At 49.0% G+C, this 24,982-nt stretch overlaps 1 protein-coding gene across 1 annotated transcript; it reads right to left on the bottom strand.

The window, feature by feature from the left end:
• Window positions 1–1,260: 1,260 nt before the first annotated feature.
• On the bottom strand, window positions 1,261–23,791 carry LOC144139002 (uncharacterized). Its single transcript, XM_077671503.1, has 5 exons — window positions 23,694–23,791; window positions 9,422–9,686; window positions 8,260–8,470; window positions 4,713–5,043; window positions 1,261–1,264 (listed from the first exon to the last, which is right to left on the bottom strand). The coding sequence occupies exons 1-5, from the start codon at window positions 23,789–23,791 to the stop codon at window positions 1,261–1,263; spliced, it is 909 nt and encodes a 302-aa protein (XP_077527629.1).
• Window positions 23,792–24,982: the final 1,191 nt, after the last annotated feature.

Genomic DNA, 24,982 nt, shown 5'->3' with positions numbered 1-24,982 from the left:
GGACCCGCAGACCTGAAGGACGGGAACATTGCCCTTATTGCAATATGGGCGTCAAATCTGATTTACACCATCTAATTTGGTCATGCGTATACTTCCAAAAGCATCGAACTCAGCTTCTATCCCGCCACACTCCGTTTACCTTCCCTGATATATCAGACAACATAGACCGCGGTGAGCTTCTTTCGGAGCTTGCTAGCTTCGCAATTAAGAGTGGTCTGGCGCGAGTCGTCTAGCAGGGCGACGCCTAACCCGTCACACTGACTCAAAAACTGTGAAGTGTGAATAAGTTTGAAATGTGAATTAAGTGTGAAATGTGAGCTGAGTGTGAACCAAGTGTGAACTGTGAAGTGCGAAGTGCGAACTAAGATCATATTCTATATACCCCCCTTCCCATCCCAACCCCAACCACCCCCTCATTGGCTATGGCCTTCCTTTCAAATAAAAGATTCAACTAACTAACTAACTCTGCATCTAAAAAATACAATATCCCCCTGAGCTGAGAGCCTTCGCCTTGATGCTACATTTCTACTCTCCAGCTGCGTACGAATATGTTCGCGCAAAGTTCAACAACGCGCTGCCCTCACAACGAACGCTGCGGGAGTGGTATAAGTCGGTAAATGGGGAAACCGGGTTCACATCTGAAGCGTTTACGTTTTTGGAAAATGTGGCTCAAGGGCACAATGACCCACTGGTGGCAGCCCTTATGGTGGATGAAATGTCCATAAAGAAACATGTGCAGCTTGTCGGCAACAAAGTCGTCGGCTACGTTGACTTCGGAGGGGAGTTGTCTGATGACAGCCTTCCCGAGGCTACAAATGTGTGTGTATTCATGTTAGTGGCCCTGAACACGAGGTTGAAGGTGCCCCTGGGGTACTTTATTATTGATGCGCTCTCGGGGTCAGAGAGGGCAGAGCTCACTAAAGAATGCCTTTTAAGAACGGCAGCTGCAGGAGTTGATGTTGTGTCCCTTACTTTTGATGGAGCTGCCTCAAACTTCGCTATGGCAAGATGCCTCGGTGCTGAGTTGAACTTCCGCTCAAGCACATTGTAAACTAGCTTCGACCATCCTTCTGACTCTTCAAAGAAGGTCCATGTGATGCTGGACGCCTGCCATATGGTGAAGCTAGTAAGAAACTGTTTGGGATCAGCCAGTCATCTAATTGATGGTGATGGCTCGCACATTAAATGGCAGTACATTGAAGCGCTAGAACATCTACAACGTCAACAAGGCCTGCACCTTGGTAACAAGCTTACTAAGGTTCACCTTGAATGGGCAAAACAAAAAATGAAGGTCAGGCTGGCTGTCCAAACGCTGAGTGCTTCGGTAGCTGACGCCCTTGACTTTTGCGAATTCACTTTAAAGTTACCTCAGTTTCAGGGTGAACGCGCCACAGCCAAATTTATACGCATTTTTGACAGGCTTTTTGACCTTCTAAATTCAAAGAACCCGCTAGCCAAGTCGTACAAAGCCCCACTGCGCCGTGAGAATTCTGCTTCGTGGAAGGCGTTCCTGCGGGAGACAGAGACCTACATTAGGGCACTGAAGGAAGCAAGTGGACGTCCTTTAATTGAAAGTTTGAAGAAAACTGGGTTTCTGGGACTTCTCGTCTGTATAAGTACCATCGAAAGTCTCTTTGATGAGCTCGTACTAACAGGGAGAATCAGGTACCTTCTTACGCACAAACTGTCCCACAATCACTTAGAAATATTTTTTGGTTGCATCAGAGGAAGGGGTGGTTTCTGTAATAACCCAACTGATTCCCAATTTAAAGCAGCATATAAGCGGCTGCTTATTCAGACTGAAGTCCTCATATGCCGGGAACTGTGCTGCGGATGTTGTCGCAGTGCTAAACGTGTCAAGTGCTGTCAGCAAACTGGAGTCAACCGCAGTCAGCCAGGATAGAAAGTGTGCAGCACAGGACTCCTTCGATGACGATACCGACTACACGTGTCGTATCGATGTACCGCAAAGCCTGCCGGCTGTAGTGGGATCCGTTGTGCCCTATATTGCCGGATTTGTTGCGCGAAAAGTTGCGGCAAGTACGCATTGCCAAGAGTGTGTTGCTGCTCTACAGTCAAGTGAGCTTGCTGCCCTCATCAAAGCAAAAACTCGCGTTGGGCTTGTGGCACCCTCACAGGATGTATTGCAAGTTTGTGAAGCTGCAGAAAAGGCCCTCAGATTGCTGCAGACTCAGTGCGAAAACGTGCGGCAGTTGCATGCGAAATGTGCGGGATTGGTTACGGAGATATTAACCATGGTTTTAGAGAGAACGCGGTTTGCTGAGCTTGAGCCACATCTCCGGCATTGCGACCCACTCGACAATCACATCTACAAGCTTTCGAAGATGGTTGCAGAGTACTACTTGAAGATTCGGCTTCACCACATCACCAAGGAAACCAACCTGGCGAACTGCAAAGGGAAGGTGCGGACAATGCTGTCCCGACTCATCATTTTCAAAAATCAGTGAGAAATGTTGAGTACAGCAAGGTTCCGATGAACACCCAGTGGGTACACTAAGTGTGTGCTCAGTTTCATACTTGGTTTTTGTAAATTCCTGCCCTACATTTCCCCTTAGTTTTGCTGTGTTTTGTGTTTCCTGAAATTGTATTGCTTAGAGTTCCGTGTATATTTTTGAGTGCATTGTGATTTTTTTAATTTTTTCATATTATTGCGGCATTTCATAATTCCTAAACCTTGTTGTAAATACCTCCTGTACATTTCCTCTTAGTTTTGCAGTGTTTTGTGTTTATTGAAATTGTATTGCTCAGAGTTCCATTTATATTTGTGAGTGCATTGTGATTTTTCACTTTTAATATTCTTCCGGCATTTCATGATTCCTGAGATTTGCTGTAAATACTTTGTTTTGTGGTTCCTTAAATTGTATTCCTTAGAGTAACAGGTATATTTCTGAGTGTCATGTGATTTTTTTGGTTTATGTTCTCACGCATTTCATAATTCCTTAATTTTGTCCCATGCCTTCTGTAAAGTGCACGCGCAATAAAAAAAAAACCTGCTTTAATGTGCTTCAGTGTGTGCCAAATACATTTCACAAAATACGATTGAAAAGCTGGAAATAGACCCGCCGCGTTGGCTCAGTGGCTAATGCACCGTGCTGCTCATCCCTAGAACGCGGGTTTGATTCCCTGCCGCTGCGGCCGCTTTTCTGATGAAGGCGAAAAGCGAAAACTACTGTGTGAACGAGATTTCGGCGCACGTTAAAGATTCCCCAGGTGGTCAAAATTAATCCGGAGCCCTCCACTACGGCGCGCCTCATCGCCTGCGTTGCGTCAGCGCGTTAAACCCCACAATGAATCAATCAATCAACCAATCAATCAATCAAAAGCTCGTGCTTAATTTGGTCTTCTTCGGCAAGGGCAAAACTGGGCATGTTGTTTAAACCAGAAAACGTGCATTTGCACTACATATAAAGATTGCAATATCCTGATGGATATGATTCTTGCAGTACTGCTTAAAAACCATTCGAACCGCTACTGCGTTATTATTTATTAATAATTAATGAATAAGCATTCATTAATCCTAGCAACGCTGATAAAAGAAACAAGCGTCAAATAATCGCGCTTTCGCGTGTCCCGCACTTCCAGCGTGAAATCACGGCTAATAGCAACCTTATAATGCGGAACCTCTTGCCATGGCGCGCAACATGAGGTAATTTTAATGTTAATGGAGCGGTCTATAGCCTTAGCTATACCGAATAAACGTTTATTGAAAGAAAATCAGGGGCGGTGCCTTTAGCATAGCGCTGCGCGTTTTCCTGCATAGACAGCTCTGTTGACCACCGTAAGATATACACAGGCGAACTCGCTGCTTGAACCATATGATACGTGAAAACCTTACGCGTAAGGCAAAATTCAGTCTGTCCTCAAATATCGTAATCGATAAACTAGCTTACCATCGTTTTCTCCCTTGTAAAGCCAAACAAACGCGACCGCACTCCAGCGTCCCTGCCGGCGCAGCGCCTTTTCTACCCACGGCAATATGGCCGCCGACCGGTTCGCCCGGCTTTAGCTCCCCGCGTTGCCCGCTATGGGCGGTCTCCACTCCAGAAGTTTTATACAACCTCCTTGGAGATAACGCACTTGGCTTGCACTCTGGAAGCCAGGGTTCCATTCCCATACGAAACTGAAACGTATTAACACGGAAGTGTTTTATTCCGGAATTCACGAAGATTTCGCTGACGTCATATCCGTCACGGAAGTGACGCTAGTACAACGAAGCAAGCCGGCTGTCAAGGGTGCACCCTTGCACATCGGGTCTTAAAGGAACCTTTATACTAAAGGAACCTTTAGTATAAAGGAACCTTTATACTAAAGAGTATGCTATAATTAGGTTGTTCATTTTGAGGTTTTGTATTTTAACACGTCAGTGTTTTATGCAGCGGTACCCCAAGATTTCAGTGACGTCATATCCGTCACGGAAATTACGCCAGCACACCTTTGCCAAAGCGACCCGCCAGCAGGACGTCGCTCGCCAAGAACATTCACAAGACAGGCGCCGAGCGGAAATCATGCTCAGCTGCAGATTTCACTGCGCATTTCACTTTCGTGTTTTACCAATTCCTATGACAGAGGAATCAACCGCAGTTTTCTGTCCTGGCTATCTACCACCCGAGCAATAGTGACGCCGGTGTATTGCGCAATTGAGCAACGAGGGCTTCCGCCCTAAACAAGTATTTACCGCCGGCGCAACGGACGTGAGTTGGTGAGGGGGCGCCGGCACCAAGGAGACGCGCGACGCGCGGCGCTCCACGATGGCCCGGGCCTCGCGTATGTTCTCATCGACCTGGCGATCTGCGGCATATGACGGCGCCACCACCACCCGCTCCACGACAGCCTTGGCTTCGGACGACCGAGGTTCCGCTACGGGAGCTGCGTCTTGCCGGGGCGGCGAAGCTCCCGAGCCATCCGCAGCGTGGGAGGAACCGGCGGCCGTTGTGGAGGTGTCCGAGGCCGCGTTGGTTGGCAGGGCCTCTTTAGGTGGCGACGCCGGTTTCAGTTGCTTCATCTTGGTCCTCCGTATAATACCTGGATCACGCAGTTATGGGAACGATTATAAATTCAGAATACGTTTCTACAGCTGCAATCGACAGATTTGATGTTTAGAGTAGTTAGAGCTGCAATTCAGAACACCGAACGTATGGGGTAGTACTTTAGGGCAACGTGTCAAGAATTTGTGCTCAAACTGCATCTCTGAGCGCAGGTGAACTTGACGTAACTTTGATTAGCTATAAACACAGGTTCTAAACGTTGTATCTTGCGAGCTTTTTAGGTAGGGACGCCCACACGTGATACGGTACGGACCGAATCGTTTACTGACGCATTGACGGATAAACAACATGACGAAGGCTGGTATACTTTCTTCCAAGGCACCCCGTAAACATGGTTGCGCGTTTGCAACTAGCATTTTTCACATAATATTACGTCGAAAAGAATTTTTACACTATTTACAGTAGCAGGGAACAAACAGACTGCAGCAACAGTACAAAAACTCCCACCTCCCCTCGCGGGAACCCCTGTGTAGATGCGACGCATAGGAGGTTCCGTTGTTGTTTCCGTTAGGTTGATTCTCCCATCGCGTAAAACATGCCGTGAACCCCCTGCTGCGGCTATGACGCAACGTGCCGCGGCTATAACGCAACACAATCCGACACAATCCACTTTAATCCAATCCAATCCAATCCAATCCACGCCAATCCAATCGAATCCAATCCAATGCCCCTCGCGAGAGAGTGTTCGCTATCGGAGAGGAGAGCCGCGGCTATGACGCCACGTGCCGCGGCTATGACGCAACACAATTCAATACAATCCACTTTAATCCAATCCAATCCAAATCCAATCTAATCCAAGCCAAGCCAATCCAACTGAATACAAGCCAACCCAATCGAATCCAATCCAATACCCCTCGCGAGAAAGTGTTCGCTATCGGAAAGGAGAGGGGGTGAGTGGCGGAGAGCGCAGCCGGCGCGGCGAGGAGAATGGGGGAGGGGCGGACAACGCCGACGACGACGACGCCGGAGGGACAAGGCGAGTGAATCAGATGCTCTGCATCTAAAATCAGGCCGCTCAAAATCGTGTCCTACAGTGTCCTCCTCTTCGTTGATCAACGCGCCCACGAGCGTCTCTGGAAGCTGTGTCTCTAGTACATTCGGAAGCGTCACGTAACAGTGTAAATGTGACGCCCCGCAGAGACATGGTGTTGTAGAGGTAACTGGAAAGGTAAATCAGCCAAATCAAGTTGCGATGCGATTGGAATGTACGAGTAATACGAAGTCAGCAATAAAGGTGGCTCGCTTTGCCACCATGCCTCCCACGTTACACACACACACACATACGCGCGCACACACGCACACACGCACGCACGCACGCACGCGCACGCACACGTTCACTCACTCACTCACTCACTCACTCACTCACTCACTCACTCACTCACTCACTCACGCACGCACTCACGCACGCACGCACGCACGCACGCACGCGCGCGCGCGTGTGTGTGTGTGTGTGTGTGTGTGTGTGTGTGTGCGCGTGATGCAATGAAGTTTCAGGACCCCTCATTATCTCACGGCGCCAACGTGTTGGGAGTTGCGCCGTACTGTGCACCGTTTCTGTGCGAGAGGTTATCTCTGGGCAATGGGGCTTACGCAGGATTCCTATTGGGGAGGGGGGAGGCGGACTCACACACAAAAAATAAAGAAACAAAAATTTCGAAACGTAAAATTTAAAAAGTATATTGTGATTGAGACACACTTCTCATGGCATAGTACCCGCCCTCTCCATAACCCTCGGATTGTGAGTATGTATTGTGGGTATGTATGTGGTGTTGTATTGTGGTGTCGCCAAAGCGATAAATTAGGCATTTTTCTTTTTTGTGATGCTGTTTTTGTGTTTGCAAGGCAAATGCGCCTTTATTTCGCATTGCGAAATTGATCATTTTTTTCTAGGATTATGCGTACCAATTCATTACACCTGTATTACCCGCCGCGGTGGCTCAGTGCCTAAGGCGTTGCGCTGCTGAGCACGAGGTCGCGGGTTCGATTCCCGGCCGCGGCGGCCGCTTTTCTGATGGAGGCGAAAAGCAAAAACGCCCGTGTGTACGAGATTTCGGCGCACGTTAAAGATCCCCAGGTGGTCAAAATTAATCCGGAGCCCTCCACTACGGCGCGCCTCATCGCCTGCGTTGCGTCGGCGCGTTAAACCCCACAATCAATCAATCAATCATTACACCTGTATTGCTCACTGTTCTCGTAGACCTGCTCGTATGCTTCAATCGGATGTATTACGTGCATGCTTCCTTTTTTAAGGCAAATGCGCCTCCATTTTTCGCAATTCTGAAATTGATTTTTCGTTCAAGCTTTACCGTTTCGTTTTATCACACATGTTTACTGACGATTCTTGTTGTCGTAGACCTTATTTCACGCGTATGATCCCGAATATTTTTATGAAAGTGTGACGGCTGGTGCCTCGTGTTCGGGGAGGGGGAAGGGGCCCTGCGGCTTTGTGAAGCTGGCATCACGCCAGCTTTTTCTGCAGGGCTCCTTCATCATGTATCGTTGATGCCAAGTAAAGTCCTTATTATTTTTGGGTTTGTGCAGTTGCATTGAAATTGCCTTATCGTGATTGAAGCACATGTCGAAGTCGCGTGGCCTCAACGCATTGCTTGTGACGGAAGATGAATGACAGGAAATCTTTAGTTGATGACACGCAGAGTGAGTATCATGAATTCCAGTCGTTCACATAAAACGGAACAGATTCGGTACGTTGCAAAGGATAGCTTTGAAGGCGAGTCCACACCGTGTCGTAATATCGAAGTGGAAAAATGCGTAAACAATGCGGTAGTGAACAATCGCGGTACTGCATTGTGCCGAAACATCCCTAGTGTTGCATCGCCCAATGAACGACGTCAATACACGGAGTCAAAAGCAGCAATAATCAGCGCAAACCCTGATGACAGCTTCGCTAAAACACTGGTTCCCACACGGGTCGACAGCTACATGATTCTTTTTTTATTACGGCATCTTTTTTGCTACGAACCGATGTACTCGTTATAAAATAAAGCAACTATAACACGCAATTCCATCAGAGTTTGAGTAAAGTTGCTCTAGGGAAAAATGCTCTGAAATATTCCCAGCTCATTTAGGTGTTAGCGAGTCGTAGTCGAGGGAAAAACTTAAATTTGCTGGGGCGAAGCACGCAAATTATCTCTGGGACCGTGGCTGCTGTGCAGGTTCAAGCAGGGAACCGTACCGGAGTCCACAGGCGATATCGCTGTTTTGCCGCCCTTCTTGGCCTTGTGCTTGCGCGTGTCGCGAGTAGGTCGTTCCGTAGCCGTGGATGCCTTAGAGCTGTCAAGGGATCCCTTGCGATGCTTCGACGCGCCTCCGGAACGCCGCTTGGCGTCCGCCTCAGCAGCCTTGGCAGCCGGTGCTTTGTCGACGGTCCCATTTCCGCTTGGGGGCTGCAGATGGAAACGGTACAGCGCTTTCAATCTCCCTCTTGCGAGGAACACAGCCTTCCTGTGGTCTATTAAGACAAAAAAAAAAACAAAAAAACATTATTATATGTCCCAGGGAAATGTGAGCTTGAATGACCGCGGCGTCAACACGAATTGTACAAAAACCCACGTGACCCAACGGGGGGGGGGGGGGGGGGCACAAGCGCACCAAAGCACTTTAGCCATGTATGAGATCATTGATGCTTGCCAAATGACCGATTAGTAATGACTGGTAACGTGAATAAAGGTGCGACTTATCTGGTTTACGATGTATTATTCTAGATCAAGATTAATTCATGATTGCTTAGCGATTCATAGTAATTAGGGATTAAGGTGTGTTAATGGATGAGGTGGATTAAGGTCAAGTACACGAGCACGACAATGCGGTGAATACAGGCCGAGCCACACGCGATATTCTATTCCGATATAGGTGCATGTCAGATACTTCCAGTGCTATGCAGAACATTAATTGAACGTGTTGGTATTGCCCGCCCCAAAGCCGACGTAAAGCTACCGAACCACCTTTAATCACAAAAAGGATACCTAGAATTTACGCAATAGAACATTTTACGGTAAAAAAATTACGGATCTTCGCAAAACTTTTGGCACTGCTGGGTCTTGAACCCAGGTCGTTCGGGTCGAAACCGAACCCTTCCCATAAGATAATCAGGCCGCACATTAGGGTTTTTTTTTCAGCAGCTGCGAACAGGCGGAGTGTTCGAAGTGAACCAGTAGATAACTCTGGGCGGCTACAGGAAGTAGCAGGCTTGTAGCCACAGGGGAGCGGAATGTCGCGAGCTGCCGCACCTGGACTCCGCTGTGGGCGTCCGCAGAAGAGGTATTCCTAGATCTCTACAGCCGCACTTCCACAGGAGAGAGAATACTCGCAAAATTTGAGGTAATTGCAGAACTCGCCTTCTTGGGGACGGCTCCTTCCGCATTGGTCTCGGCATGGGGCGCTGGCGGAGACGGTCTATGCGCACTAATGTCGGGAGTGGCCGATGTCGGGGGTGTGGCGATTTGCGTCGGGGTGGCCAGTAGTCTGGGGTGGTCGCGGTGGTACTTCCGCATCAAGAACCAGATGAGAACGGCCGTGAGCATGGCGCCCAGGGCGACCAGGGCCATGGCCACGTTGTCTCCGACCAAGTCGGTCATGGTGCAGGCGAAGGAACGGACGAGTCTGGGCCGCAGAGAACAAGCACGGTGACGAGCCATAGTCTCTGCTTCACATAAAGGCGAGGGCGTAGAGAGAACTAGCGTGCAAGAAAGGGCATGTGCGGAAACGTCAGGTCACTCAAATAAGATGTCCGTGCCGTTGGATCAGTGTCTGCTGAGGAAATACGTTTCTGGTGACGAATTGTGAGGACAACAGCGTGATTTACTTAATCAGGCGCTGAGGCTTTGCGCTTATTATGTTGGTAATTAGGCACCCGCCGCGGTGGCTCAGTGGCTAAGGCATCGTGATGCCGAGACCAAGGACGCGGGTTTAATCCCGCCCGCAGTGGCTGCTTTTCAGATAGAAGCGGTAAGTGAAAACGCGACTGTGGGAAGATGTCGGCCCAGGTTAAAGTTCCCCAGGTGGACAAAATTAGTCCGTAGCGCTCCACTATGGCCAGGTGTACCTTCGGCGCGTTATAAACTCCCCAAAATTGGAAATTGTCTCCACGAGGCATCACACGGCAATGCCACAGCGAAATTGAATCCACAAATAAACAATGTGCATGGCGCGCCCTTTTCTTCTTATTTGTTTTCTTTTTATTTATATTTGTCATATCAAACTAAGGGGAAAAACGTTTTTCAGGCGAGGAGCAGCTCTCAAATGAGTTAGCAACAAAAAAGCTGGTGCAAAGCCGCAGCTTCCGATAACCACCGCAGCATCTTCGGCGGCCGATGACCACGACTTGGAGGGTGATCCTCTACTACACTCGGCTAGCTGTTCCTGCGCATAACCTCGCCGATGACGAGTCCGGACGCTATCGCAAGCGGCTGCCCTCTACGAAGGCTGGTACTTCTTAACTTGTGCGTGAAAGAAGCTTCACGATACTAAACCACTACTTACAGTCGTAATAAATGCCGGCGAGCGATGGATAAAAAACGAATAAAGCCAGAAGCAGTCAGGCCGATGCTACTTTTTTAGTTTCGGTGCTAATATGGCGCTCCTAAACGTAACGGCCCTTCGGAAATAGTCATCCTCTCACTTTTTCTCTCTCCACCTCCCACCCCGGCACGACTGGGGGCGCGCATGCGCGATAACGATCTCCCTTGGCGATATGGGTCACGCCTTGCAGAAAAGATTGATTGATTGATTGTGGGGTTTAACGCGCCGACGCAACGCAGGCGATGAGGCGCGCCGTAGTGGAGGGCTCCGGATTAATTTTGACCACCTGGGGATCTTTATCGTGCGCCGAAATCTCGTGCACACGGGCGTTTTTGCTTTTCGCCTCCATCAGAAAAGCGGCCGCCGCGGCCGGGAATCGAACCCGCGACCTCGTGCTTAGCAGCGCAACGCCTTAGCCACTGAGCCACCGCGGCGGGTCTTGCAGAAAAGAGACGCCAAGAACACCAGGGCGAAACGCAAGAAGTTCTGCATCGTAGTAGCGAAAGCTGAGAAGTTTGTAGGCCGTGAAGCTGAGCTTTAAAGTACCTGCCGCGGTGGCTCAGTGGCTAAGGCGTTGCGCTGCTGAGCACGAGGTCGCGGGTTCGATTCCCGGCCGCGGCGGCCGCTTTTCTGATGGAGGCGAAAAGCAAAAACGCCCGCGTGTACGAGATTTCGTCGCACGTTAAAGATCCCCAGGTGGTCAAAATTAATCCGGAGCCCTCCACTACGGCGCGCCTCATCGCCTGCGTTGCGTCGGCGCATTAAACCCTACAATCAAATCATGAGCTTTAAAGTAGGACCTGTGCCGTGCGCCTTCTGCGCTTGACCACAGCTATATGTATATTGTATTGTGCACCAGTGTTTCTCGCCGCGCATCGCGTTCGCATACTTAGCGCGAATAAAGTGTTCAAGTGCGGTTTGAGCTGGCGTCTTTACTGCCCAAGCGGCGTACCCTGGCCAGGCCTGGCTGCGTCAGCTGCGCGCCTGGTCGGGCCCAGGCGCGCAGCTGACGCAGCTCACCACACAATCACCTAATCACAATCACAGAGCGATGAACCAATGTTGGCATATCGGCTGTCAGGCTAGTCCTCTTTAACTTCCACGTCAGCCGCTCATCTCCCGGCATGCAGCGCGATCTATCAACGCCAGCGCAAACAGGGACATGAGTCTGCAGCGCGCCCAGTTCAAATCAGCCGGTCATCTCCCGGCGTGCAGTGCGGTATAGCAACGACGGCGCCCGTGGCCATGACGCACCGCAAGGATCACCCCCAACGCTTTGCATATGATTACCCTGTCGGAATGGCTCAATAAGCGACACATCGGCTTCATTACGCGAGAGAGCTCGGTTGGATTCCGACCACGGAAGGCGTTTTCATTTTTACAGCGCTTGGCTTTTTGGAACAAGATCACAAGCTTTCACAAAACGAGTGCATCAATACAAGCCTCACTTGAATATTTTAAAAGCCTCTCTAAGCGTATACGTGTAGGCCCTACGTTGCGGAAACAGGCAAGAAATCCCGCCTCACGACAGCACCCCTTCGGCTTACGCAAGTAGACACTCAAAGGTCCCAAGGTTTCTACTGTCTGGGTACTGCACTTTTAAACTTGATGAAATAGTGTCTTGATGTAGTTTCAGCGAAGCATGAAAGCAAAAAAAAAAAGTTTTTTTTCATGCACACATTATTATTTAACAGTGGCGGTGACGTTGACGACACCAAACTATGCATTACATTCTGAGTGAGTATAAAGTAACTCTTCTGCGAGTAGATGAAGTAAGAAATGTTTAGTTTGATGAGCAGTCCAAAGGTCTGGTAGTGAAGATACCACTGAGATTTATTCAACTGAGGACAACCTGATGAAGCTCGAGAGAGGCTTCGGGGAACGTTAGAGTCGCATCAGACCGCGCGCTAACATTGTCGTCGATATCTACTGCCCTTCGGCGCAATATGCTCCGTGGAGAGGCGAAGTCAGCGATATTCCGTTCCCATCTAAACACAATCCTATCACTTCCGGCATGGTTCAGAACGTCAATCAAGCAAGGATTCGCCCCGCCCTTAGAACTTCCGAGAAGATACTATACCACCCTTCATATGAAAACAGCGAGTGAAAAGTGATCTTATAATATATTTTATAAGCACAAGATTTGATGGAACCACTGAGGCTCGAACCCAGGCCTTTAGTGTCAGAACCAGTAACACTACGGCCAGGCCGTGCGACAGAACGGCGAGCTCGTTTTAGCAGTTGCCGAAGAGAATAACGGGACTGTTGAAAGACAACCAGTAGATGGTGCTAGGTTATGCAGGTAGTGCCTGGCTTGTACCACGCGGGAACCAATTGTCGCACGCCGTCAGCAGGTGTTTTGAATTTCGCGCGTCGTCTGTGACGCGAATGACCTCAAAAATTCCTTTCTAGTAGTGATAATGCCGTGTGAAAAGCCTCTCACACGTGTGAACATGTGAGAGGCTTTTTCCGAAGTCTTGCAAGTTGATAATACAAGAATTTGGCTAGAATGTTTTTTTTTTTAATTTCTCTAATTATTTGCACAAACCGAGGGAAAGTACGCTTAACTTTTGTACACGAATCATCTGTGCAAGCTAGTTTAACCACGTGTATCTTGTGAGCATGCGGGAGCATCACTGTGTTATCGAAAATTGCGTTAGCCGTATTCTCGTGTAGTAATTAACTATGCGGGCTGCGTTGTTTGAGAAGGCTAAGACCGAAAAGTACACCAAGCGTTTATACAGTGAAAAACAAAACGTCAGGAGGGCGGGTCGATCTGGCTACGCACATGTCTTTCGTGCATTTAAAACATCAAGCTGGCGTGCGATTTATTGCTCTCCGAAATGGTTAGTTCATGCAAATCGTGCGTGTGGTAGCCAATAAATCCACTGCCCGAAAACGTTATAAGTATATCGAAACAGCGGCTTCGTTCTGCACTTCTGAGTTCACGCGGCTGTCTTGTGTAACAACGACAAAAATTGACGATATAATATGCTGCTGAGCAAGAATACGAGCGGTAGGAGGGAAATAATTACCCTTCCCGAAGACGCCGTAGGCAGGGAGATAATGAGGAGAATTAGTATTCGCCGAGATCCCGCAACGAGCGACCTGCGCGGACTTGGCGGTCTTCTTCTTCGCCTTCTTAGCGACAGCGACCCACGGTTGCCAACAGTTGAAGGGCGTGGTGATCCGAAGAAGAAGAATTGAATGACCGCAATTGAAGTTGTCAAAATGATGAGATAAATTAATCTAAAGCAGAAGCTAACCTGGATACACAGCGCACGTACGTCTATACCCCGGTGGGCTATACGTTATAACACCGTTGTCAAAGCGAAGCGGTGTATTGCAACCCCCTCCCCTCACCCGAACGGTTTTCATAGCGGTTATTAGGCACCGCTTGTCCGCTCCTGATTCTCACCGCCCACCCTCTTCTCATTTTATGCCCTTCGCCACCACCGATGACTCGCTCATTAGGTGCGCATTCGGCAGATAACGGCGCTAGCCAATTATCAGAATTTGGACTTTTAACCCGCTATGTGAGGGACGCCTGTCGTTCGCTCGGAGGAACGGCACACTAATGGGCGCGAAAACAGCGGGAAACCATTGCTGCAGAACTTGCAAGCGCCACCGCTGCCGCTTATGGTTCCACATAGTGGCGTATCTGCGGATATATCCGTTGTGAAGAGCAAGTGCTTACAAACGCGTTTGAAAAAGCCATGAAGAAAATGCAAGCTCGGTTCATTCGAAAGATTGATTCGCAACACAAACACCGCTTAAATGGGATCTATAAGTAGAAGAAAAGGGACTGGCCATGCCAAGCACTATCTCGTTTCCCTCACGAGAACCTACGGCGTATTATGGGCAGCTGTGCGATTGACCAAGGCTGTCAAAAACAAACGCAAGTTAGGCAGCGCTTACAAGCCTGCAGAACGAGCTATTTGCGCTTAAATCTAATGCATATTCTTTTGATATAGTGGAAATGGTGTGGTAAAGAATAGAAGTTTTGAATGGACACGTAAACATAGAAACACCACTGCGTACTGAGCGACTATGCTGGTTATAGCAGCCTATTAATGTAGTGCGTTGAGTTGCCACTGTCCAACTTGCATAAGCGACGTATTCTTCTGTGACTGTGTTTGTATGGCATGCCCAATGTTTTCCAAAAATATTACTATAAACAGTAAAAAAAATAACCAGGTACAACAACGGTCAAAAACAAAGCGACTGCGGACAGCGCTACTGATCAGTATTGTGGTTCCACCTGGGAGGACGAACTGTAAACGACGCAAGAAAACACCTTTGACCATTCGCTGCATCTTTGCTCACCCTACTATGTATCGTTTCGAGTACCAGCCGTGGATACGTGATCGCCGATGACAGGAAGCGCACAAGTCAGCGGGAGAATTGAAATTTGGATATAAATTGTTTGATGAGGATGATGATTGGTTTTCGTGGCGCAAGGCCAACCAGGGCAAAGAGCAAGTGGTGCGAAGTGGAACTAACTTCTGGCAGTTGAAGTACAGAACAGAAGGTTTAAAAGCAGCTAAACACGCTCGTGTATATGGTCATGCAAATATTGTTCGTGATACGAAATAAGCAGTAAAAATTGAATTTAGGACAAATAGTTAAAATGAACTTAAGAGGAACCATGGGATCACCTGATATAGTGATGGGTGGAGAGGAACATGTAGCCTATAGAGTTGTGGAAAGTGTTTGCGTCGTGGTGGGTCGAGTATGTTACACTGACTTAAAATGTGGTTTACAGACAGGTGTTCTCCACACCTGCTGTCCAGTGGTCTCGGTGATCCTGCGAGCAGTGTGGGTGCGTTGCATAAGTGTGACCTATCCGCGTTTGCATAAAGACAGCTTCAGTGAATCTGTTGTGTGAGCCAATTGTGCCTCCTCCCAAGCTTGGTTTTAAAACGTGTAGTTTGTTGTCTGTTCGCTCTACTGTGCTTGGCATTTGTCAGGAAGATAATGTCTGATGTGCTGCTTGAGGTCGGTGTGTAGTAGTGTTGTCATGTCCACTGTGTTCCTGAATGCGGCAGCAGCGGCCCTTTGATCAGCCAACTCGTTGCCAGCGATGCCGGCATGACCTTCGACCCAGCACAGGATTAGCTGGAGTTTTTGAGCGCACACCGAATTATGGCGTTAAACACTAAATTCACTATGTGGTTCTTTTGAAGTTTCTTAAATTACAATGCACGCAGAACGCTTAAACTATCTCCATAGATGATGGACATAGGAACGTGTTTTTGAAGAATGTGTTGCATAATGTGCAAAATGCCATTAGCTTCTGCAGAGAAAATAAAGGTGCGTACGCTAATTTTTCTGCACGCGTTAAAGTTCAGACCATGAGCAGCACAGGACACCACAGTGAGCTGCCTCCTATAGCGGGAACGTATTCCTGGTTTGGTTACTGAAGGCCAGATGATAGGACAGGTCCACGCTGAATGAAAAAAATTTGGAAGGATTTCAGCGTTTATTGCAAGCGTTTGTGCGTGTTTAAAGGAACATTTTGAATCGCCGGAAGACCACGTTCCCGCTACGGGCATTCCAGTGCTCTTTAGTCAGTAACGACGATTTGCAAATTACATCTTCGCATTCACAACTTCTTCCCGGTTGAAATATGAAGTCTTTATGGCCCTCTGTTGTTACTTTTTAAAAATTTCGACTGCGATCCCATGCACGCTCATTACATCTCATGCGGCCTATGAACGGAAATGTTCATGCAGTAGCTACAGAACGGTAAATATTACAAGTAGTGAAAGGACGAACGCAAGGCATGCACATCAGCGGGATCATCAGCACATCATGCACATCAGCATGCACATCAGCATGCACATCATCACGGACTGTTCTGCTGCGCCAATACGTATTGCCGCCGACAACCCCAACCCGCAATAAATTATCCTGAAGATGGAAGCGCTCACACAACAGGGACGAAAGTAGAAAAAACACAGACGACAGGACGCTATCAATAAATTATACTGTGCGATTGCATTAGTGCCCTGGTTCCAGTTGATCCCACCGCTTACAAGCTAGCATGAATCTAACGCAGATAACTCGGTTCATGTTATAAATGGTGGCGCTCTTTTTCGCTGTTTGCCCCGGCGTAGCCGCACCAGCCGTGTTCCTGGTACGATACGTCTCGCCCAAAGTGTCTCATAGCTTGGTACAATGTAGGGGGGTTCAAAGTTGCATTTTTCGAAGGACGGGCGCGCCGAACGGGTCTTTGTGATCGATGAACAAGCTTTTCTGGCGTCCGCAATCGATCGCTTGGTGTTTTTTAAAGCAAAGCTTTACTGCTTTCGTCCAGCGACTTCGTGGAGGATGCGCAAATGACCTTTTGACCGGAGACACACCCCTCGAAGCGCATCGCGTGATTCGCCGGCGCCACTGTTGGCACATGCGGGCGCCGACTGCTGTCGCCACCGCCGCTACGGCCGAGGCAGCCAACCACCCCCGGAGCCTCCCATGCATGCGGCGCTGGGTCGTTTCGGGCCACGCGACTCGTCTCGTGCCTGGCGAAGAGGAACGGTGCGTTCGCCACGAATGAACGCCGCGTTCGCCCATTTCCTCCTGTGAGCGTTGCACCGAATCGAACGGCTTTGAGACGTGGTCGGCAGTACTGCTAAATTAAAGGTTAGCCAAGCGAAACCGAAACTCAACCAGACTAAGCCAAGCTTTTGCTTTGCATATCCAAGGTTAGCGGAGCTAAGCCGCAGCCATTTTTGGAAACGTCAAGACAGCGTCTTCCCTGGTTTGGTGCACACCGCCGACGGAAACCCGCGAGGAAGCTGCCATGGTTTCATTTCCGAGCGATGGATTTCTGAGCGATGGCTTATCTTCCTTGGTGGTGGCAGCGGATGACGGGTCGCTGCCCTCTTCCTGCTGGTCGGAAGCGGTGGTCGATGGTTGTTTCGCATGCTCAGAGACGGCGTCCTCATCTGGCACCTCCCCTGGCTTGCGCAAACTTTTGTGCCCGGCTGCCGCGCTCTTCCGCAGCCCATGGTCCTGGTTGGCTTCGCCACACTAACGTAACAATGACGACGACCTTGGCTTGCCCTGTACGTCGTCGACTGACCGAGGCTTTGCCGCGATATGGTTTTGAGAGGCGTCCTTCAAGGAGAGAGAGAGAGAGAGAGAGAGAGAGAGAGAGAGAGAGAGAGAGGGAGAGGGAGAGAGAGAGAGAAATTTTATTTGCCCTTTAGGCTAAGGCCTCCTCATTCCAGGGGGCCACTGGAATTCCTCGTTAGTTGGTCTTCCAGGGGTCTAGCCGGGAAGGCGGGGTGCCTATGGTTTTTTATCCTTCAAGGAGATTTCCGCTATTCCGGCTTTCGCTCTTTGGCCTTTGTTGTGCGGACCGCGTTTCACGGGACTTGGTAGTGACATCATGCGTAGAGGCGTCCTGAGAATGCGTGTCTGCTGCTGAGTCTTCCATCTTTTGGTTTTTTTTTCTTAGGCGGCGCCTTCGGGGTTGCCACCACGTCGCGTTCCAAAACCTGAGGTGCGAAAAAAGAACTTGATGTATTAAACCTCGTTAAAAATTTCCGAAGATTTGAAGGAACAATGCGCGAGAAAACCTCTCAGAAAAACAAATTCACGCATCTCAGCGAAGTGAATCATTAGGAGTGGGCGAAGAACTGGGGATCGTTCACCGGCATTGCCCACTCATGCATTTAAATGCGTGACAACGCGTGTGTACAGTATTACAATTCCAATGCAATCCAATCCGATGCAATTCAATTTATTCCAATCCATTTAAATCCAGTACAACTTATTTCAATTCAATCCAAATACCCTTCAATCCAATCCAATGCTCCTTGCCCGTGCGTAACACTGTGTACACGGACTCCAAGGCACGGACAAAGCGAGGTTCTAAGGTGCTTCGCACCTAAGATGAAACCTAAGGTTTGCCGAAATATCTTCTGGTGGGTAGAAGATTATTAGTAAAAAGAGGACCGGCGATCCTTTGGTCGGCGATCCTTTTTGTGATTATGCCCCATCACACTTAGTCTTAGCGCCCAACGAAGGGACAGTCGAAGATGCTGCCTGTGGAATCTAGCGACAAGTTTGGTCCAAACTCAACGCACTTTCTGTAGCCGATTACGTAACAATTCAACTTTTTCCACTCTGGTGAATATTCGGTCAAGCGGTTAGCTCTAACCAGCCGCATATAGGCTGTGAAACCGCAGCACGCTGAAGACTGCTTCGAACGATCCCAGTCATGCCGGCCTGGGCCCAAAGCACCCACGGGAAAGGTTTTCTGAATATCGGCAAAGCCTGCCGATTTATAAGCTCTCTTTGTACATCTCGCAAAATAAATGCAGGTTCCATCTCTCTGTAAAGAAGTTCTTTACTTTCGGCGAATAAAACAAATGTAAAAGTCCACCTTCATTTACACTACAATGACATGGTGTTGCAAGGGGGCGAGTTCTAACGACAATCTTGAGTGCAAACCAGCGTGACAGAAGACAGACGAAGCCAAGAAACACTGGGACGGTGCTGTTTCCTGCGTTCCTGGGCTCTGTAAGCGTTCTGCCACGCTGGGTTCCACTTTATAATGACATGGTGCGAAGGTTTTCTAGTTATCTAGAAGGCGTTCACACAGAAATGTAGCAGCAAACCTCCTCGAGCCTTCAACATGAAGCAGTATATATGAGGCGTTTTTATTCTAAGTTAGCCAGATCCACCAAACGCGAACTTGAGAAACAAGTGGAAGTGTGTCACTTGAATTAAATGGAACGCTGTCAAAGGTATTATATCATATATTTTACATGCCAGCTATGGGAAGTTTATGGGCAGAAGTAATTAAAAATTATGCCGTGAAATTCAGCAATATTGGGGCGATAAGTTTAAATTTGGCTCACATTGAATTTCAGCAGTCAAGCTGATACGGCATTCCTTTGAAAATTACATTTAAATTGACTTTCAAGCATGGTGTGATTTTTTTGTGTGAAAATGCATTAAAAAGTGCAACAGGGCTTCAAGAATAGTAGACGTATACATAGGGAGCAGACCTCCTCTTGGCACCATAAGCAGCTCCCTTCGAATTCTTCCCTAGGATAACTTTCGTGCGAACGCCTCAAGGCACTAAAGAAGTAAGCAAACTCTTCATTGCTTTGCCATGAATTTCCCAAACGCGTCAAAAGAAGTATGCGCGTACGTTCTTCCTTAAAGAAGTGGTTCGTATTCTCGAGGGGGGCGGGGATTTTCCAGGGCTTCAGAGCAGCAGCTATTTAGGTAAGTGCTAAAATGACAAATATGGATTTAAAAAATATAGCCAGAGGTATTTCGTAGGGACGGGTAAGACGAAATAAAATGATTGTTTCACATCTCTCAGTTTCATTTCGTTCACTTCTTCTTCCTTTCACTTCGTCGTTGACCTCTGGGGACAGATCTTTTGCCGATCTTCTAATTATCGCCTAAATTCATAATAAGCCAGCTTCGAAAAGACAAAAAATCTTCCGAAAACATCCCCAAACTGTCTGATAAGTTAAGCCAAAAGCAAACTCCCCCTGGGCAAATGGAGTTCGCTCATTTTCGATACGAACTACGATTTGCGTTCACGCTTTCAGGGCGTTATCTCAACTGATTTCTTGCCACCCATTTTTAGCTGAAATTTGCCGAGTTTTTCCTGTCAGTGCAGTTTTATCCCACCAAAAAAAAAAAAAGAAGAATTCACCTTGTATGGGACTGCATAGGTCTCGTAGGGCCACGTGAGACACATCGGCCTGCCTGGGTACTGGCTTACGAGGACTGGATCCGTCCGAAGGGCCGCATCAAACAGACTTTATCCGCACTTTGGCGGTTAGTTCAGGGGCGGTATTCTCGTAACTGTCCCTTTTGAAAACGTCCCTTTTGAGTCCCTTTCATCGTGACGTACTTCCGGTTAAGAAATGGACGTTGGCAGTAGGTTTGTTGCGCTTGCGTTACGTCACTTCCGGTTGTTTGCTTTTAGCCAATCAGGGCTCGCCAAAAGGGACACTTTTGAAAGGGACGCAAAAGGGACAAAACTCGAGAATACCGCCCCAGGACTCCTCCATGTTGGGACACTATTGAGGTCTTCATCTCCCCTTTCGCCTCTTCCCCATGTGGCCTTGAGCCACCCCTTTTAATAAATGTTCGTTTGTCTTTGTTGTCCCACTTGCGGTTTCTGGATCTGGCTCATTTCGAAAAAAAAAAAACCACCTCGTATGTGAAAACCGTGTGCCAGATTATGTGCCAGGTATTTCGCCAGGAACAGGAGTCCCTGCACGGAAGCGGGGAGCCGACGTGAGGTGTGGCGATGCTTGGACGGCGAGAGGAGGCCTGCTGCAGACCACCCCCTTTGGCGAGGACAATTGGCGCTTCTATCACGGGATCGCTGCGCGCGGATGGTGGCGACATCATCACATACGCATACTCACAGATTCTTATACGAGGCCGTCACGGATTTGCGATCGTATGATTCCACCCACCCTGTCGTCCACGAAATTATTTAAAATTCAACTCCTCCAACGGAACAACACCCACATCCGCGTCGACTGGGTACCTGGTCACGAACCACTTTCTTCAGGCAACCAGGCGGCCCATGTGGCCGCTCATGAGAGTTCCCCCTCTAATCCTCCACTGGTGCCTGGGGTAAGGCCGTCGCGGTCCCCCTCTCCCTCCCCAGCGATGCGTATTCACCAGCACAAGGAGGACCGACGCACACGTCTAAAAGCCCTAACTCCAGCTGGCTGTTTCAGCCGCCTACCTCCTATTCCCCGCTTAGGCGAAATTTTTATTAACAAATGTATTGAAAATTCAGCCTACACACCCGAAACACTTCGCAAGTGGCATACCCGTCACCTGCCCTGCCCCCTCGATGTCCTTACTGCCGTAGCACCACTCCATCAGGCCTCACGCACCTAGTTTGGTGGTGCCCAGCTTTCGCCGCGCACCGTACATTCAAATCGCCCCAATCCCATCCCGATCCCCAACAAACTAATGCACAACTATTATATGCAATAGCAGTTTATTCAATTAAAAGCGGTCTAGCACGGGTTGTTTGAGCGAGACCTCCCCCGAACGAACTGGCGAACGTGCACAAACCCTATTGCGATCGCCACGAACTGGCCCATGAAATGCAGGTTCCAAGAACTGGCCCAGTTAATGAGTCTACTGAGAACTACCAGCATATGTTTATTTTCTCTTACCCTCCCTCCGCATTCTTTTCGCCCAACGTGACCAGTGGTCATTCTTTCCTGTTAAAGGGACACTGAAGTGATATGTAAACATTGCGGGATTACTAGCGCAAATTGTAGTCCGGAGTCCCCAGGCCATGTTTCGACCACTCTAGGCGCGTTTACGCGATTTTATTTAGTAGAAAAACTAATTCGAAAACGCTGTCCTCCTCTCTTTACGCTCGCCCATTTTCTGTGGCGTTTTCGTGTGACGTCAGGAGGGGATGAGCTGGCAATTGGCTGCGCCACGGCTGCCCTACTGCACGGCTCCCCGGCCGACAGAGCCAGTCGGCCCAGCGTTTCGTCCGCCGGCCGCCGGCGGGTCGTCGCAATCAAGGAGGTTAAAAAAAATTGCTTGGTCGCAATTCGTTCGCTTAGTTGAAACGAAGCCAGGACACGTTTGTGAATGGAAGAATGTGCCTTTCTTTACTTGGTTTGTTTGTACACTGTATCTAGCTCCAAGTCAAGGTCGCTTCACAAAAGCGCTGCACATGCGACGCTTCGCTACTGCAACTTCTCACGCTAAAGACAAGCTCGGTTTAATAAAGTTTTGTCTCTCTCTCTCTCTGGTACGCCAGTAGGAAAATATAAGGCCTCTTGAAGGCGGGAGAAGAGTCAGCGAAGTCAATATAGGTACTAAGCAAATAAAATCAACTGATATTTTTACCGTACAGCGTAAAACTAGGGCGCGGGAAGCACGTTTTGCGCTGGGCGAACAAGCACAGCGGTCAGCAGCACGACTACGCATCTGCGAACGCTTTTCCGTCTACGAAATGCAATTGCTAGACGTGAGCTACTGTGGAAACTCGGGCGACGCTTACTGCACGATCGCAGTACAACAAATAGTCACCTAAGCGGCTTGAAATGCCAAAACTAAATAAAAGTGTAAACCGGTTGTACAATATATACCCTATATTAGCAAGGCGTTGGTGTCCGGCTCCGTGGCCTAGCGGTCTGAGGCGCTAGGAATTCTCGGCAAATGTTTTGCGAGTCACGAGTTCGAATCCCCGCGGGTACGTGCTTTTTTTTTTTTTGTAAGTTAACTTTTTTGTTTTCCGCCGATGTTTTCTATGTTGAGTTCACCTTTTTTGGGGCCGCAACGTTCATGGCTACACGAACTAGTTCACAAAACGCGCGCAGGCTGGCACTGGCGCGCTAGCGAGTTCTCGTTGGCGTGCTGTTGCCATAAGCACCGACTGCTTGCAGGCAGTGGGCACAGGCCAGAATGAACAGACCCTTGGCCTGGTGCGAACACGCTTTTTAGGATACAGGCATGAGGGAGGCAAGCTCCAAATATGGGCGAAAAGCGCATGACATTTGGGCGTCTTCGGGTACGCGGAGGGCGTTCATGCACTGCGTAGGTCTCGGCTAGTGAATGCTACGACTACAAGCCGTCCTGGGAGGCTTATCTTGTGCATTTTACAGCCGACAACATGGCAGAAGCGCGGTACGATGATTACTGAGATATTAAGAATGCCCATCCAACAAAGCCATTGGTTATGTTTTACAGAACCGAAACCGAAACCGAAACTTGTGTGATTGCTAACCTTGGGCATCGTCCAATCACGGCGCCCCTCCTCTCAACGTCACAGCCTTAGTTGGTGCGGCCGCCGCAAACCGCGCATGGTAGTTTTTCTTCTTTCGCGCTTTGTAAAATATTTACCGATTTGTCAACCGGATAAACGATGAAAAGTGCGCTAATTTGAGCCAGTCTACGCAGTGCAAGCAAAAACGGGAGCTTGACAAATTCGCTTCAGTGTCCCTTTAAATGTTATCTCTCTCCCTCATCACGGGATTGACGAAAGGAAGTTAGGGCACAGTGATTCCCAGCAGTTCTGGCTGCGGGCTGCGCCTGGCGATGCATGGCATCAGGCTGTACTTATGCATGAGGAAACAGAGGGCAGTGAACACCACAATGGCCGCCACGATTATCACCGCTGTTGTGGCCGCGTCGGCGTACGCATCACTGGAGCTCATGACGGGGCAATTCGTAGGTTCGAACGATGACCGCGGGTGGCGCGGGAGTGTCGGTACTAGAGGGCTGGGTTGCATTATGCTTGTGGTTTGGTGCGCCCGCGAGCAATGGTACTGACGTCAGAGCAGCGGGGCGATAGTCCTTCGATGATGATATCTGACATATCGCCGAGAGCATCAAGGTGAAGGGCCAATGGTTAACATGTAAGGTATACAAACGTGAAAACGAAATTATTGGAACAGAAAAGGTTTCATAATATGTACTGGCGGTTTTTAAAGCGAAGCCTTGTTTGCTTCAGTGTTGGCAACAGTACTGCGAAGACGCACTGCAGGATAGCGAACTTTTTAAAATTGGAGGGCGCATGATGAGGGTGGGTTTCAACTAAGGCCTATCAAGCGCCTAAAAACAGTTCTCGTAGGACCTTTCACACCTGCGGACCCGCGGTTGAGCAGGGCGGAGGCAGTGCTACCAAGGCAGCGTCAAACCGGGTCCCTACCCACCCCGGGTCTGATGCACCGAATGTATCCGGAGGCGTACCCGACCGACAAGTGCCAGCTCTGGTGCAGGGAGACTGCAGACCAGAAGCACATCTTGTGGGACTCCGTTACGAACCCTGTGGAAGCGACGCCAAGAACCATTCCGCCACGGCTTGCAGAAGCCGCAAGGAGCTACACCTACGAACATCAACACTGGGCCGTCCAGCAGGTCCTACGGGCGCTCGAAAGGCATGAGACTCGCGAATCGGCAACGGCGAGCTCACGTCTCGGCTGAGTATAGCCACCAGGACGACGCCGAGGCCCGCGTCGAGGCGCGTAAAAACGTCATTCTGCGGGCTTAAATAAAGTTTGTTCAGTCCAATACAATAAATCCCGTGGTCAGAATAGAACCTGGGTCCCTCGTATTAGGAAGCCTATATGTCTGTCTGCTTGTGCCATTTCGACACGGTTGAAGCAGGCTGGATTTTGAACCTAATTGAACTTTTGTTTATTTTTCTTAAGCCATTGTTACCCCATTGTTACCTAGTTTTATTTTTCTTAAGCCATTGTTATCCCATGCAGTCAAACGGCTGCTGGGATGAGTCCCTTCTTGTTTCTCCGCCCAAACGGCTTCCCTGCTTCACATGTTGCCCGATCTTTCTCTTTGGTGTTCCATTTGTTTTTCCTCCTGTCTTGTTTTTTTCTTTTGTTTCTCCG

This window comes from Haemaphysalis longicornis, unplaced genomic scaffold (assembly GCF_048455015.1).
Source record: "Haemaphysalis longicornis isolate Haplotype H1 unplaced genomic scaffold, Haemaphysalis longicornis Haplotype H1 scaffold_5, whole genome shotgun sequence".
NCBI classification, from domain to species: Eukaryota; Metazoa; Arthropoda; class Arachnida; order Ixodida; family Ixodidae; genus Haemaphysalis; species Haemaphysalis longicornis.
The sequence above is the reverse complement of the archived record's forward strand: the minus strand, read 5'-3'. Positions and strand labels throughout refer to the sequence as shown.

Bases quoted from the DNA above. Each gene is read 5' to 3' on its own strand.
- LOC144139002 (XM_077671503.1), bottom strand. From the start codon at position 23,791: ATGAGCTCCAGTGATGCGTACGCCGACGCGGCCACAACAGCGGTGATA. The intron at 8,471-9,421 runs GCGAGTTCTGCA...TTCCATCTGCAG, and splicing joins AAGGAGCCGTCCCCAAGAAG to CCCCCAAGCGGAAATGGGAC. The intron at 5,044-8,259 runs GTACGGTTCCCT...TGCGTGATCCAG, and splicing joins GATATCGCCTGTGGACTCCG to GTATTATACGGAGGACCAAG.